Source organism: Canis lupus, chromosome 6 (assembly GCF_048164855.1).
Source record: "Canis lupus baileyi chromosome 6, mCanLup2.hap1, whole genome shotgun sequence".
Lineage (NCBI taxonomy): Eukaryota > Metazoa > Chordata > Mammalia > Carnivora > Canidae > Canis > Canis lupus.
In genome coordinates this window covers 39,338,956-39,353,440 of record NC_132843.1, presented here as the reverse complement: position 1 = coordinate 39,353,440, position 14,485 = coordinate 39,338,956, and the positions used below count along the sequence as shown (strand labels likewise).

At 38.0% G+C, this 14,485-nt stretch overlaps 1 protein-coding gene across 5 annotated transcripts in view; it reads left to right on the top strand.

Annotated features, from left to right (window-relative positions):
* ASH1L (ASH1 like histone lysine methyltransferase) overlaps nt 1-14,485 on the top strand; it is a 179,764-nt gene that overhangs the window by 81,011 nt on the left and 84,268 nt on the right. For all 5 annotated transcript variants that reach the window (XM_072829864.1, XM_072829860.1, XM_072829862.1 and 2 more), the window contains 2 exons: nt 2,065-2,803; nt 12,020-12,199. In XM_072829864.1, coding sequence (XP_072685965.1) covers nt 2,065-2,803; nt 12,020-12,199 — 919 coding nt within the window. The remainder of the gene's footprint in view (nt 1-2,064; nt 2,804-12,019; nt 12,200-14,485) is intronic.

Below are 14,485 nucleotides of genomic sequence, written 5' to 3'. Positions count from 1 at the left end.
AGAAGCTGTTGGCTATGACCTCAGCAGGATCTATTGGGAAACATGATCATAGACTGCATAGAATTATAATGTGGAAGCTGGGTTCCAGGGGCAGATGTTCTCAGAGAGGGCCAGGCGGAATATGTCCTGCCTTTTCTGGACTAGACTTAGAAATCAGCTGGTTCTTACTTCTGTGGAATTCTTTGCTAGAAGCAACTCACTGAGGACAGCTCATATTCAAGAGGAGGGGAGTTAAATGCTATCACTTGATGGGAGAAGTAAAAGACGTGTACAGGTTGTAATAGCTCTACAAGCAGTCTTTTGCTTGAGGACAGAGAGACAAGGTTAGCTTAGCATCTAGTGGCTGTGATAGCATGAAGGAAAGTAGGTTTAAGTGACCAGATTAACATAAAATCACATTTTATGGTTTGTGGGGAAAGTAGAGGAGAAATAATAGATGGTGTGGCCTAAGCTTGGCTGACAAAATTCCCATGTGATTGGTGCTCAATCTACATAATGGTAGTCTGGAGGAACAGGGTTTAAGGAGGGGGTAATGACTTAAATTATGAATATGAGTTTGAGAAATCTGTGAAACATGCGAAAGCAGAGAAGTAGAATACAGTTATATTCAGAAAATGAAGATTTGGGTGTCATAAGAATCTAAGTGGTAGTTCAATGAATTATCGAGAGTTGCATCAAGGAAAGCTCTTGTAGCAGAGAAAGTGAGCCGCACTCTCAGCCTCAAGCCAGGTATAGGAAGTAGGCAGCTATCATTGTGGTGATCTTCAGGCACAATTTAAGATTAGTTTATGTGTTCTGATCATTGAAACTGTGAGAATAAATATGTTGAACAGTAAAGACACAATACTGGGTGGGCATCAGCAATCTCAACAGTTAAATCTGATGGAGTTGCAAGTAATTGGAAGATAATCAGTGTATTATCAGAGAAACAGTGGAGGCTGGATTTTAAGATTAGTGATATAGGGCAGCCCCGGTGGCACAGTGGTTTAGTGCTGCCTGCAGCCCAGGGTGTGATCCTGAAGTCCCGGGATTGAGTCCCACATCAGCTCCCTGCTTGGAGCCTGCTTTTCTCCCTCTCTCTGTCTCTCTCTCTCTTTCTCTTTCTCTCTCTCTCTCTCATGAATAAATAAAATCTTTAAAAAAAAAAAAAGAATTAGAATTTGAAATGTGAAAAATCCTGAATTTAAAGAAGACTACTTGATATGGACACATATGGAAGTTATTGGTAATTTGAGAAAAATTCCAGTGTAGTCTGATGAGACTGGAACTTGGAATGCCCGGGGCCTGTAAAGGAGTACCTAGAGTAACATCACATCTTAGATTAGACACATATAGATGGGAAATCCATAGATCAGCTTTGGAAAAGTATGACCTGTGTTCATTAGTAGTAAACAACTATGCATCTTTGGAGGTGGCCCTATGACGATCTGATGTTTACAAATATTGTAAAACTGACGTGGCTTGCCAGAGGAAGTGTAATCACAAGGAAGTACGGAGTGGTATTTGAAGAAACAAAGATGACCAAGTCGTTGAGCCACTAAGATAACAAGGTACATCGAAGACCACTTATTTTCCAATCTTACCCTCAACATGTATTCTTTCTAAATTAGTTTATACAAATGTTTAGTATTCTAGGTTTAAAGCTTTTCCCAAGAAGTTTCACTACATCCTTTGTACTTGCAGCATTGTCAGAAAAAGCACTGAACTAGAAATAACACCAACATTTAACTGGCAAGTCTCTAAACTTAAATGGACCATCAGTTTTGAAAAAATAAACTATTTCTTTCTGCTCCTCATCTCACAGAGTGAGAATTGTTGTTGCTTTTTAACTCACATATTGTTAGGGGAACAGGCCACTTTTGGATTTATTATGATTCCTGTAATATGCCTTATTCAGGAAAGTAAACCATCAACTTGCTTGGGAGAGACAAATGCATATGGTGTTAGGATGTTTAATCCTGTTAAGAAAAATGCGGCACTATTCCTTTCCTTCTATGTAAAAAGTTATTTAAATGACTGGCTGTGTTCAATTTGTATCTGTGTGTGCTTTGTCATCTTATTTAGTAAACGGACTTCCTTCTCGAAGTCCAAGATTGCTTGCCCCTGGGGATGACTCTGTGGATAGTCTGCTGCAGCGGATGGTACAACATGAGGACCAAGAGCCCCTGGAGAAGAATCTAGATGCCGTGATTGCATCTGCCTCGGGGCCACCTTCTTCCAGTCCAGGCCACAGCCACAGCAAGGAACGAGCCCTGGGAAAACCAGATAGCCTTCTAGTGCCCGCAGCCCCCAGTGACTCTTGTAGCAGCAGCATCTCACTCCTGTCTGAGAAGTTGCCGAGCAGCTGCTCACCCCACCATATCAAGAGGAGTGTCGTGGAAGCCATGCAGCGCCAAGCTCGGAAAATGTGCAATTATGACAAAATCTTGGCCACAAAGAAAAACCTGGACCATGTCAATAAAATATTAAAAGCCAAAAAGCTTCAAAGACAGGCCAGGACAGGGAATAACTTCGTGAAACGCAGACCAGGGCGACCTCGGAAATGCCCCCTCCAGGCAGTGGTGTCAATGCAAGCATTCCAGGCTGCCCGATTCGTCAGCCCCGATGCTAATGAAGGTGAAGAAAGAGCAGCCCTGCCCCTCCGTCCAGACACAGTTACGGATGTCATCGAGGCTGTTGTGCAGAGCGTAAACCTGAGTCCAGAACATAAGAAGGGGCTGAAGAGGAAAAGTTGGCTGTTGGAAGAACAGACCAAGAAAAAGCAGAAGCCATTCCCAGAGGAAGAACAAGAGCATCCCAAGAGGTAATTATCCTTGTTTGATGTTTTATCTGAGGAAAGAAAAATAGCTTTTTACAAATTTAACATAACGTATGCAGCTGAATTCTTAAGGTAACCTGCTGACCTTTCATTATGTAAAACCTCTGCCCTTCTGTTTTATTCAAGTGTTCTTACTTACAGCTCCTCAAAATTATAAATAATTAAGAAGCACAGGGGACGTAACAAGTCCAATCTTGAGCCCCTGATTTTGCAGAAGAGGAGTTGAAGACCCAGAGAGGTTGTATATTTAACCCAGTACACACACAGCTCTGTGTCTGCAGTTATTTTTAGGCTCATACTGTCTTCTGTGTGCTCCAAACTTTTCATCCTTTCTGCACATACATTTTGCTACATGTTAGATTTATTTTCTTCATAGTTTCCTGGTTATTTTTTTACTTTTTTCTAAAAGGTATAGAGCACAGAGCCAAAAATCACACACACCCCCATAAAAGAACTTTTTTTAAACTCTTTTGTTATGTATCCAACGAGATTTTTCCCTGAAGGTATTTTTGGTAATTTTAAATGAGTTAATACAATGTTCACCATTTGGAAATGACTTTTCCTTTATTAAATGTAGCGTGTTCAGTCATAGTTCCATGGCAGCCTGTGTTCACAGTTACAGAAATACAAATTAAAACTACTAGACACATTTTAAGCCTCTTAACATTTATGTTCAAACTGCCCTCTTAAAAGCCATACCTGTTTATACTTTTACTAACATGATACAGTAACAGTCATACGCCATTTACCCTCCACTCTTTTTTTTTTTTTTTTTTTTTTTTAAGAATTTGGGCAGCCCAGGTGGCTCAGTGGTATAGTGCCGCCTTTGACCCAGGGCCTGATCCTGGGGACCCGGGATCGAGTTCTGCATCAGGCTTCCTGCATGGAGCCTGCTTCTCCCTCTGCCTGTGTCTCTGCCTCTCTCTCTGTGTGTGTCTCTCATGAATAAATAAATAAAATCTTAAAAAATAAATAAATAAAATCTTAAAAAATAAATAAATAATAAAAAACCCAAAAAATCAGTATACTATGTATACTTTGACATCTTCTCTTACACCTGTACAAATGTGTGCGTTTACAAAGCTGATGTTGCCTGTAAGCGAAACACACTATAGTTAACTCTTTCTCTTGTATCTCAGAACTCTTGTCATTAGTACATGTAGAATTACCTTACTCCATGCTAAAAATATGACATAATTTATTTAACTGTTCTCCTTCAGTGGATTCCGTATTACCTTTAACATATAGGTGTTTAAATGAGTTGAAATTTGCTTTTGTGTGAGAAATGAGTTAATGCAATATTTATGACTACTCATTTGCCAAGGTTACAGATTTATAAACATGGCTGTTTTTATGTATATGTAGTTTTTACTCTTTATATTACCACTGAATTGGAGTTTTTTTTTTTTTTTTTTGGAAAGACAGAAAAAGATTTTATTTTAAAAAGAGATTTAAATTTTTTTAAAAAAAGAAGAAAAAAAAAGGGACGCCTGGGTGGCTCAGCAGTTGAGCATCTGCCTTTGCCTCAGGCGTGATCCTGGGATCTCAGAATGAGTCCCGCATCAGGCTCCTTGTGGGGAGCCTGCATCTCCCTCTGCCTATGTCTCTGCCTGTCTTTCTTTCTGTTTCTCATGAATAAATCAATAAAATCTTTAAATAAATTTTTTAAATTTTTATTTTTTTTAAGATTTTATTGATTTATTTATGATAGAGAGAGAGAGGCAGAGACACAGGCAGAGAGAGAAGCAGGCTCCATGCAAGGAGCCCGACACGGGACTCAATCCTGGGACTCCAGGATCGCACCCTAGGCCAAAGGCAGGCACCAAACCACTGAGCCACCCAGGGATCCCCTTAAAAAAATGTTTAAATGGTGGTCTTAGCACTGTTTATTGATTTATTTTTTTCCCTACTTATGTGAAATGATACCTTTATTATATACTAAATTCTTATGTCTTTGGGTCTTAGGGTCTCTCTTCATAGTTTCTTCCCATCAGACTATTCTAGTATCAGTGTTTTTTCATTTTAATCACCGAGGCTTTAAAATATCGAAGAGGATGGGGCAGCCCTGGTGGCGCAGCGGTTTAGCGCCACCTGCAGCCCAGGGTGTGATCTGGAGACCCTGGATGAGTCCCATGTCAGCCTCTCTGCATGGAGCCGGCTTGTGTCTCTGCCTCTCTCTCTCTCTCTCTCTCTCTCCCTGCATCTCTATGAATAAATAATTAAAATCATTAAAAAAAAATATTGAAGAGGATGATTTCTGCCTTCACTATAGTAAAAAAGTGACAATTCTTGACATTTTGACCATTCACTTTAGGGAAAGGGTCACCTTAAAAGTGTATTTCACAGAAAGGATTTATTCTATATAGTTTTTCTGTTCGAGAAAATTCTAGTATAGTTACCAACATTAAGCACTTCATTTTCCACAAAATTATATTTTGGAATTTGGAGAAATTATGAAAAGAAACAGTTTCTACCCTCAAGAGTAGAGGGGATATATCAAGAAAGGACATGACGTGGAGTTCCCAGAAACAGCAACAGTTTTTTTACCTTTTTCTAACTGGAACCTACTATAGTACTTGTTTATGTAGCAGGGTTTTGTTAATTTACTTATTTCATAAGTATTTATTACAAAACTATTTATTCTTTGTGCTAAGGATAGATAACAGTAATAAGCAAAAATAGATATATTCCCTACTCTCATGGATCACACAGACTAAGTACCAATGTGAACAATTATTTAGTGTTACAGGAATATATGGTTAACGTAATTGACCTAGGTGTCTGTGGAAGTAATTATTAAATTAAAATCTGAAGAGTAAACGTCATCTGTTATTTAAAGGAGGAAGGGTAGAATAAACATTATGGGCTTTTTTTTTTTTTTTTTAATGAAGAAGCATGGCAGGTTCAAGGAAAAAAAGCTTTTCTGTCCAAAACACAGAGCTAATTAGAGTAGTAGGGTCTAGAGTCTGGAGAATGAGTCTGAAGAAAAGATTGTGGGGACCAGATCATGCAGAAGGCCTTGTTTGCATAATAAAGAGTTTGGACACATTTGTTGATTAATAACAAACCAGATTGCAAAAGAATAATATAATGGTTATGAGCAAGGTTCTAGACTCAGAAGAGCCTGGGTTCAAATCCTGATTCTAACAGGAAAAATGATAAATTCTTAAAACTAGATTAAAAAAATAAAATCATATTTAAAATATTTAGAACTGAAGAAACACTATGCTATATATTAAACCTTGTGGGATATGTCTTAAGAGGTGCCAGAGAGAGATTCATAGTCTTTAAGGCTTATATTCTTATTTTCTTAATGTTGAAAATTCATGAACCAAGAGTCCAGTTAAGAAATGAGAAAAACAAGAGAAGAAGCCCCAAAATGGTAAATGAAGGAGATGAAAAATATAAATTAAATTAACAAAACAAAACTAAGGTACGATATAGAGAATCACCAAAGTTAGTTCCTTGAAGACTAATAAAATATACACACTGCTGGTTAAGTTGACCGATGAAGAAAATTATGAGTTAAAAAGGAGATAAGCTGGAACACCTGGGTGGCTCAGTGGTTGAGCATCTGCCTTTGGCTCAGGGTGTGATCCCAGTGCAGGGATCAAGTCCCTCATCAGGCTCCCTGCAAGGAGCCTGCTTCTCCCTAAATGTCTCTGCCTCTGTCTGTTTGTCTTTAATGAGTAAATGAATAAAATCTTTTTTAAAAAAGAGATAAGCTATATATGAGAGATTATAAAAGGACTACTATAAGCACATTACACCCAATAAATTTCAGTTGAGATGTACTTATTCCTAGGAAATGCCTACCCAAGAAGAACTAGCCTAAGTGCTTCTTTTCTATGAATCAAATCTTTAATTTAAAGTCTTATGGCAAAGAAAGAGGCAGGACCAGACGGTTTATAAGAAATTCAACCACACTTGAAATAAAAGGATCGTTCTTGTTTCATTTAAAACTCACTAGACGCCTGTTTGACTCAGTCAGAGGAGTGTATGACTCTTGATCTCAGGATCATGAGTTTGGGCCCCTGGTTGGGTTTAGAGATACTTATATAAATAAATAAACTTAAAAAAAAAAACCCTCTTTTGAGATGATGAAGGAAGGAAGGAAAGGAATACACAGAAAGTACATAAACATAAGAAATCAGTTAACTTTTTGAAAGTTAACCAGTGTAGACATAGAAGGGTTGACTATATAGAACATTGCTAGCTAGCATCCCATATGCCTTCCCAATCACAAACTTCTTCCTTACCATTAGCCATAGTCAGTTTCCTGACTTCTAAGGTAACCACATCTGTAATATCATTTAAGTCTGTAACACTGATAATATTTAGTTTATCCTTACTGAACTTCATTTGAAAAGAATTATTGATTTATGTTTTTGTGTATCACCTTTTTTGCTCCTCATAAACCTGTTAAACCATCTCTGCTGTTGCATGTTGCTGTACTTACCTTCTTTTCATTATTGTGTACTAATCCATTGTTTGTATACAATACAGTTTTTCCATTTTACTGTTATTTCCTCTTTGAGGCTATTATCCAAAATTGCTGCTGTTAATATTCCTTTAATGTCCACTGGTGGATATGGGCACTACTTTCTCTAGGTATATTCTGAAGAATGGAATTAATGAATAAAGTAAAAGTTTTGTCCCCAAAATTAATTTCAAGCTATGGTATCCTAAGCTAGTGTGGAACTGATCTGTGCATGTATGCAGCTCGCTCTATGACAGAGGTAAGTAACTGCATAACAACAGGGACAGAAAACAATATTTAATAAATTATGCCCTAAAAGTTGATGTCACATAATAATGGAAATGAAATTGGATTCTGTCTCATCCCATATACAAAAATTAATTCCCAGTTGACTAAATCTGTAAGTGCTAAAAGCAAAATTTTAAACTTTCAAAGGCTGATAGATAGAAGGAGAAAAATTTCACAACCTTGTTATCAGAAGGGATTTCATAAACAAGCTAACAAAAGCAGTAACCATACAAGTAAAGACTGATATACTGGATTATGTTAAAACCAAGAAAAGATAAAAATAAGAATTTCTACTCATCAAACATCATCATGACAAATATTTTGAAGATTTGATACAAACTGGGAAGTTTATAAATTTTTAATGCATATAGTTTTAGTGTCCAAAATATATAACAACAAAAAAATGTATTACAAATAAATACTGTATAATCTAGCAGTTCCCCTTTAGAAAAACCTCTTGCCCAACAGTCACCAGAAAACACTTTTCAGAAAGATAGTAGCAAGATTGGTTAGAACATAGACAAAGTGGAAATATCCAAGATTACCATGAAAAGGAATAAATATATTGTAATTTTTTATACAATGGAATATGATATGGTAATAAAAAATAATTATAGCTGATACATAATAATAGATGAGTCTTAGAAATGTAGTATTAAGTAAAAAAGGAAGTCTCTAAAAATTATTTACTAACTGGTACTACTTTTATGAAGCAAAAAAAGGGGGAAAACAAAAATTAAAAACATGAAATTAAAGTATTATATTGGCATAGATAAATATATCACAAAACCATAGTTTATCTTTTTTTCCTTTTTTTCCCCCTTTTTTTTTTTTTTTTTTTTTTTAAGATACATAGCACATGCACAAATGGAGGATGCAGGTAGTGGAGGTGCAGAGGAGAGAATCTTAAGCAGGCTCCATGCCCAGTGTAGAGCCCCACAAGGAGCTCGATCTCATGACCCTAAGATCATGACCTAAGCCAAATCAAGAGTCCAGCCCTTAAAAAAAAAAAAGTCCAGCCCTTAACTGACTGAGCAACCCAGGCACCCCCATAAAACCAGTTTTTTAGAGTATGTGCATGGTGGGGAGGGGATCGCAAGCAGACTCCATGCTGAGTGTGGAGGTCAACACAGGGATTGATCTCATTACTCCAAGATCATGACCTGATCAGAAACCAAGAATTGCTCAGGCACAACCTCCTGAGCCACCCAGGAGCCCCTTGAAATATTAGCGTAAAGTAATTGAGTATAGGTATCAAAATGGGGTATGGAAACCATATTGACTCTGAGATTCATGTTAGAGACTTAATGGAATGAGGACTTAGGCCACTGGGACAAAGTGGGAAGAGCATCAGGCCAGCTAAGGGTGCCAGAACCTGAGTAGCATGAGTTGGATGCTCTTATAAAGGGAGTGACCAGGGGTGCCTGGGCAATGTAGTTGATTAAGCATCTGGATCTTGATTTTGCCTCAGGTTATAATCTTGGGATGGTGAGATCAAGCCCCATGTCAGGCTTCATGCTCAGCAGAGTCTGCTTCTCTCTCTTTCTCCCTCTCCCTTTCTTTCTCTCCCTCTCTCTTTCCCTCTGCCCTTCCCCCCATTTGCTTGCTCATGGGCTCTCTCTCAAATATAAATAAATAAATCTTTAAAGAAGAGAGAGAGTGCACCCACTGTTGGGTATAGACACTAGCAAGGTTAGGAAGTTGTCCATCCAGGACTTCATTAATAAAAGTTTTTTTAAATCCATGAATAGGCATTTGCATTTCTTGTAAGCCCTCATTATAATTCTGATGTGTATGGTCTATGGACAGAACTTGGGGAAACAGCACTGAGAGAATTTATATGTAGGTGATAAGAGGGAAACAGAAAACATTTTTGATTGCAGAAAAAAGAAATAAGATAAAGCACAGATATAGAAATGAATTTGCCTGGTAAGGAGAACAATAAGAAATAAATAATAAATTAAATAAATAAGGACAGGTAAAAAGATAAATAATAAATTGATTGGATAGACGGATGGGTAGATAGAACCTATAACCAAGTATGATTTATCCCAGTTATGCAAGACTTATTTGACAGTTAAAAGTCAGGGGCGCCTGAGTAGCTCAGTTGGTTAAGCGTCTGCCTTTAGCTCAACTCATGATCCTAGAGTCCTGGGATGACCCTCATCAGGCTCCCTGCTGAGCAGGGAGTCTGCTTCTCCCTCTCCCTCTCCCTCTGCCCCTCCCCACTGCTCATGCTTGCTCTCTCTCAAGTAAATAAATAAAACCTTCAAAAAAATCCAAACCAGAATACAGTTAAAAGTCAATTAAGGTTATTCATCACACCAAAAAACTAAAGAAGAAAAATCACACAGTCCTATTAATAAATGAAGAAACATAATTTCACAGGCTCTAACACGTTTGTGATAAAAACTCTGAGCAGTCTAGGATCAGAAAGAAACTACCTCAACATAATAAATGGCCATACACAAAGAAACTGCAGTAGTCAGCTGCTCTGGTGAGAGATTGAGAGCTTTTCCCCTGATACCAGGAAGGAGGGAAGATGCCCACTTGTGCCACTTGAATTCAGCATCATATTAAAATTTCCAACCAGAGTAGTAAGGCAAGGAAAAGAAGCAAAAGGCATCCACATTGGAAAGGAAAAATTAAAATTAGTTCTGTTCACAGACACCATGATTTTATAAGCAGAAAACCTTGAAGTTCTCACAGAAAAACCCTGTTAAGCTACTGATTGAGTTCAGCAGTGAAGAACACAGAATCCACACACAAAATCACCTGCATTTCTGTACACCAACAGTTTTCCTAGAATAGTTAAGAATAAATTTAGAAGGGCAAAGAACAGCTAAATAACTAAAGAATAGTTAAGAATCAATTTAGGAGGGCAAAACTTGTACGTTGAAAACGACAAAACATTGTTCAGTGAGGATGAAAGACAACGTGACTAACTGGAGAGACAGCCTATGTTCATGGACTGGAAGCTCTAATGCTGTTACAATATCAGAACTACTCAAAGCAATCTATAGATTCAGTGCAGAATCCCAGGGATGTATTTTGTGGAAATAGAAAAACCCTAAAATTCGTCTGGAATCTCAAGGAATCCCAAACAGCCAAAACAGTCTTGAAAAATAATGAAATTAGAGAACTGGCTCATCTGGAGATTTTTTTCACCTTTTTTGCATTGACTAGAACCTTTTTTCTTCCATGTTGAATATATGATGAGAGCAGACAATTTCCTTGTCCTTAATATTAGGAAAACAGTTTATTCTTTTTGCCTCATACTCAATAGTGGAAGACTATCTAGGAAATTCCCTGCCATGTCATTGCATCGGTCCCATGGTCCCTAGCCAATCTATTTATATTTATTTTACATATAATTTCCAGGATTTTTAGTTTTGCTTAATGGAAGAGTAAATGGTGGTATCTATTCCATCTTTAACTGAAACTGGAATCAACTTAATTTTTTTTTTTAAGTGACGTGTGGGTGGCTCAGCAGATGAGCATCTGCCTTTGACTTGATCCCAGAGTCCCAGGATCGAGTTCCCACATTGGACTCCCAGCATGGAGCCTGCTTCTCCCTCTGCCTGTGTCTCTGCCTCTCTCTGTGTGTCTCTCATGAATGAACAAATAATGAATGAATAAAATAAATCTTTAAAAAAATTTTTTTAAGATTTTATTTATGTATTTGAGAGAGAATGAGCAGGAAAGAGAGCACATGCAGGGAGAGCAGCAGAGGGAGAGGGAGAAATAGACTCCCCACTGAGCAGGGAGCCTAAGGTGGGGCTTGATCCTAGGACCCTGAGATCATGATGTGAGCTAAAGGCAGACACTTCACTGACTGAGCCACTCAGGCGCCCCTGCGCGATGTTCTAGAATTACTTTCCTCTCTACCCAGCTGCAGTGCCCTCAACCTCTATGGGCTCTGACCTCTTTGTCTTTTCAGTTTATCATTTTGGCTATTCTGTGCTGTTGTTCTACTCCCTACACCATCATCCCCCCTATAAAGGCAGACTGGTTGTAGGACTATTCTTACTTTTATTTATTTATTTAAGTAGCTCCACACCCAGCATGAAGCCCAACGCAGGGCCCAAACCCACACCCTGAGATCAGAACCTGAGCAGAGATCAAGTGTTCGATTCCCAATTGATCGAGCCACCCAGGCGCACCCTTATTCTAATTGTTTTTATTTTTTTTCTTTTCAATTTTCTCAGGGATCACAGTGGTGTACTATTTGTCCAATGTCTGATAATTGTTTTGTAAACCTTCTCCAGGTTTATAGTAATTTGCTGTATTTCTAATGATTTCTGTCAGGAGGACAAGGCTGGTATCGTTATCCATCATGGTCAGATGAGTAAGTTCTGTACTTCATGTTTTACAAGCTGTCATGTTCTTTAAATAGACAATAATAAAAATTTCCTTCAAACTTCTCTTTCTAGCTTTACTGAAGCAGCAGTTGAGATTCCCAGTCCTCCTGAAACCCCAGCCAAACCTTCCGAACCTGAAAGTACCTTGCAGCCTGTGCTTTCTCTCATCCCAAGGGAAAAGAAGGCCCCACGTCCCCCAAAGAAGAAGTATCAGAAAGCAGGGCTGTATTCTGACGTTTACAAAACTACAGAGTAAGTAGTATTACCTGTCAGCTGACATGCTTTAAAGACCTGTTATTCTTCCATGTTCGAAAAAATACTTTGACTACCAAAAAACACGATATAAATGTAATATACACAAATATGAATCTGCACAGACACGTAAGTGTTCACTTTTTTCATGATACTGCACTGTGTTGAGGCTAATTTTCTCTGATTTTTGTTGTTCCAATTTTTTTTTTAAAGATTTACTTATTCATGAGAGACACAGAGAGAGAGAGAGAGGCAGGCTCCACGCAGGGAGCCCGACACAGAACTTGATACCAGGTCTCCAGGATCGGGCCCTGGGCCGAAGGCAACGCTAAACCGCTGAGCCACCCGGGCTGCCCAATTATTTAAATTTTTTATTTACATCCTAGTCAGTTAACATATTGTGTAATACTAGTTTCAGTATCTTCCCTGATCATTATCTTCTCTCTGCCTTTTTAGATTATATATTTGAAAAAAAAAATTATATATTTGAAGTTTAGATTTTAATGGTGCCTTTTTTCTTAATTAAAAATAATGTAGTGGTGTTGTGGAAAATAAGCATTGCGTGCTAGGGGCCACAAAACCATGGACCTAATGGACTCTAAGATACTTAACTCATTAGGCTATAGGAAATTAAACATGATATTTTTAGGAAAGAAAATGAAAAGTGCAGTATGTGTTATAAGATGATAATTCTAGTAGCAGAGCAGGAAACGAATGAGGGAGTGACTAATGGCAGAAATGCAGTGTCCCTCAAAAGGTCATGAGGGTCTGATGGGTCTGATTTTTAGCAAGAAAGAGTAAAATTGAAAGAGGAAACATTAGATTTTAGAGATATATCTTATTTGATGTGCTTCAAGTGATCTCTGTGTAAATGACAGCACTTTATTTTGCATTGAAAAGATTTTCTATAGATATGCCACCTAAGTAGATGCCACATAAACTCAGTGTACCCTATTTCTGCTGCTTTGATCATGAAAATGTTTTATTCATTAAGCTTATTAGTTTCAGCTCTGAGTAATAGGAAATTCTCTCAAATATCCAAGGCTTTAAGAAGATAGACATTCACTTTCCTTTAATTTAAAAAATATTATGAAGTACACACTTTTCGGTTAATGTGGTAACTTCATAGTATCTTCAGGGATCTAGACTTCTCTTTCTTTCTGTTCTTCCATTTCAGCATTAAGCTTCCATTTCTATGGTTACCTCTTGTTCCAACATAGCTGCTAGTGTTCAGCCATAAGTCTTCATTTTAGAAAGCAGAAAAGAAGGGAGTATGAAAAGCATGTACCTTCTTTGTAAGGAAACAGTGTGACGTGAGTGTATCTTCCCATACCCCAGCCCCAAATCATAATTTGAAGCCCCAATCCGTGATGTGATGGTATTTGGCGATGGGACCTTTGGGAAGTAATTAGGTCATGAGGGAATTGCCCTTGTGAATAGCATTAGTGACCTTCTAAGAAGAAACACAAAGCAGTGATCTCTCTCCACTATGTGAGGAGTAGCAAAAAGGTGTCATTGCAAGCCAGGAACAATGTTCTCATTGGAACTCAGCTGTGATCTTGGACTTCCCAGCCTCCAGACGAGTAAGCAAATAAACATTTGTTGTTTAAGCCACCCAGTCAGTGGTAATGTGTTACAGTAGCCCAAACTGACCACGAAAGGAACTTCAAAACCTCATTTATAGACTCTGGCCAGAGCATAATCCTGGAGCCCCACTTCAGCCACAGATCAGGCTCAAAAATAATAGCTCATATTGCAGATGACAATGCCTTATAAAAAAATTAGCATTCTGTCACTACAAATGAGGAAATAGAAATGTATCTTGGAAAGAGCTATTTCAGTTATAATTTTAAGCATGTTTTTTCTGAATAAAGAAAAATCTATTTCTCACATGTTCTAAAAAAAATGTAAGTTCAAGTTTTGCTTCTGTTTGTATTAGTGTACTTTTTCTGGATTAAATACTTGAAAAGAGAAATTAATAATAAAGTCAGACTGTGAGTCAAAAGATTGGTATCTTCAACCACATCACTGTTTGAAAAATGTCTCTAGGGATCCCTGGGTGGCGCAGCGGTTTGGCGCCTGCCTTTGGCCCAGGGCGCGATCCTGGAGACCCAGGATCGAATCCCACGTCGGGCTCCCGGTGCATGGAGCCTGCTTCTCCCTCTGCCTGTGTCTCTGCCTCTCTCTCTCACTGTGTGCCTATCATAAATAAATAATAAAAAAAAAAAAAATTAAAAAAAAATAAAAAAATAAAAAAAGAAAAAAGAAAAATGTCTCTAGGGGATC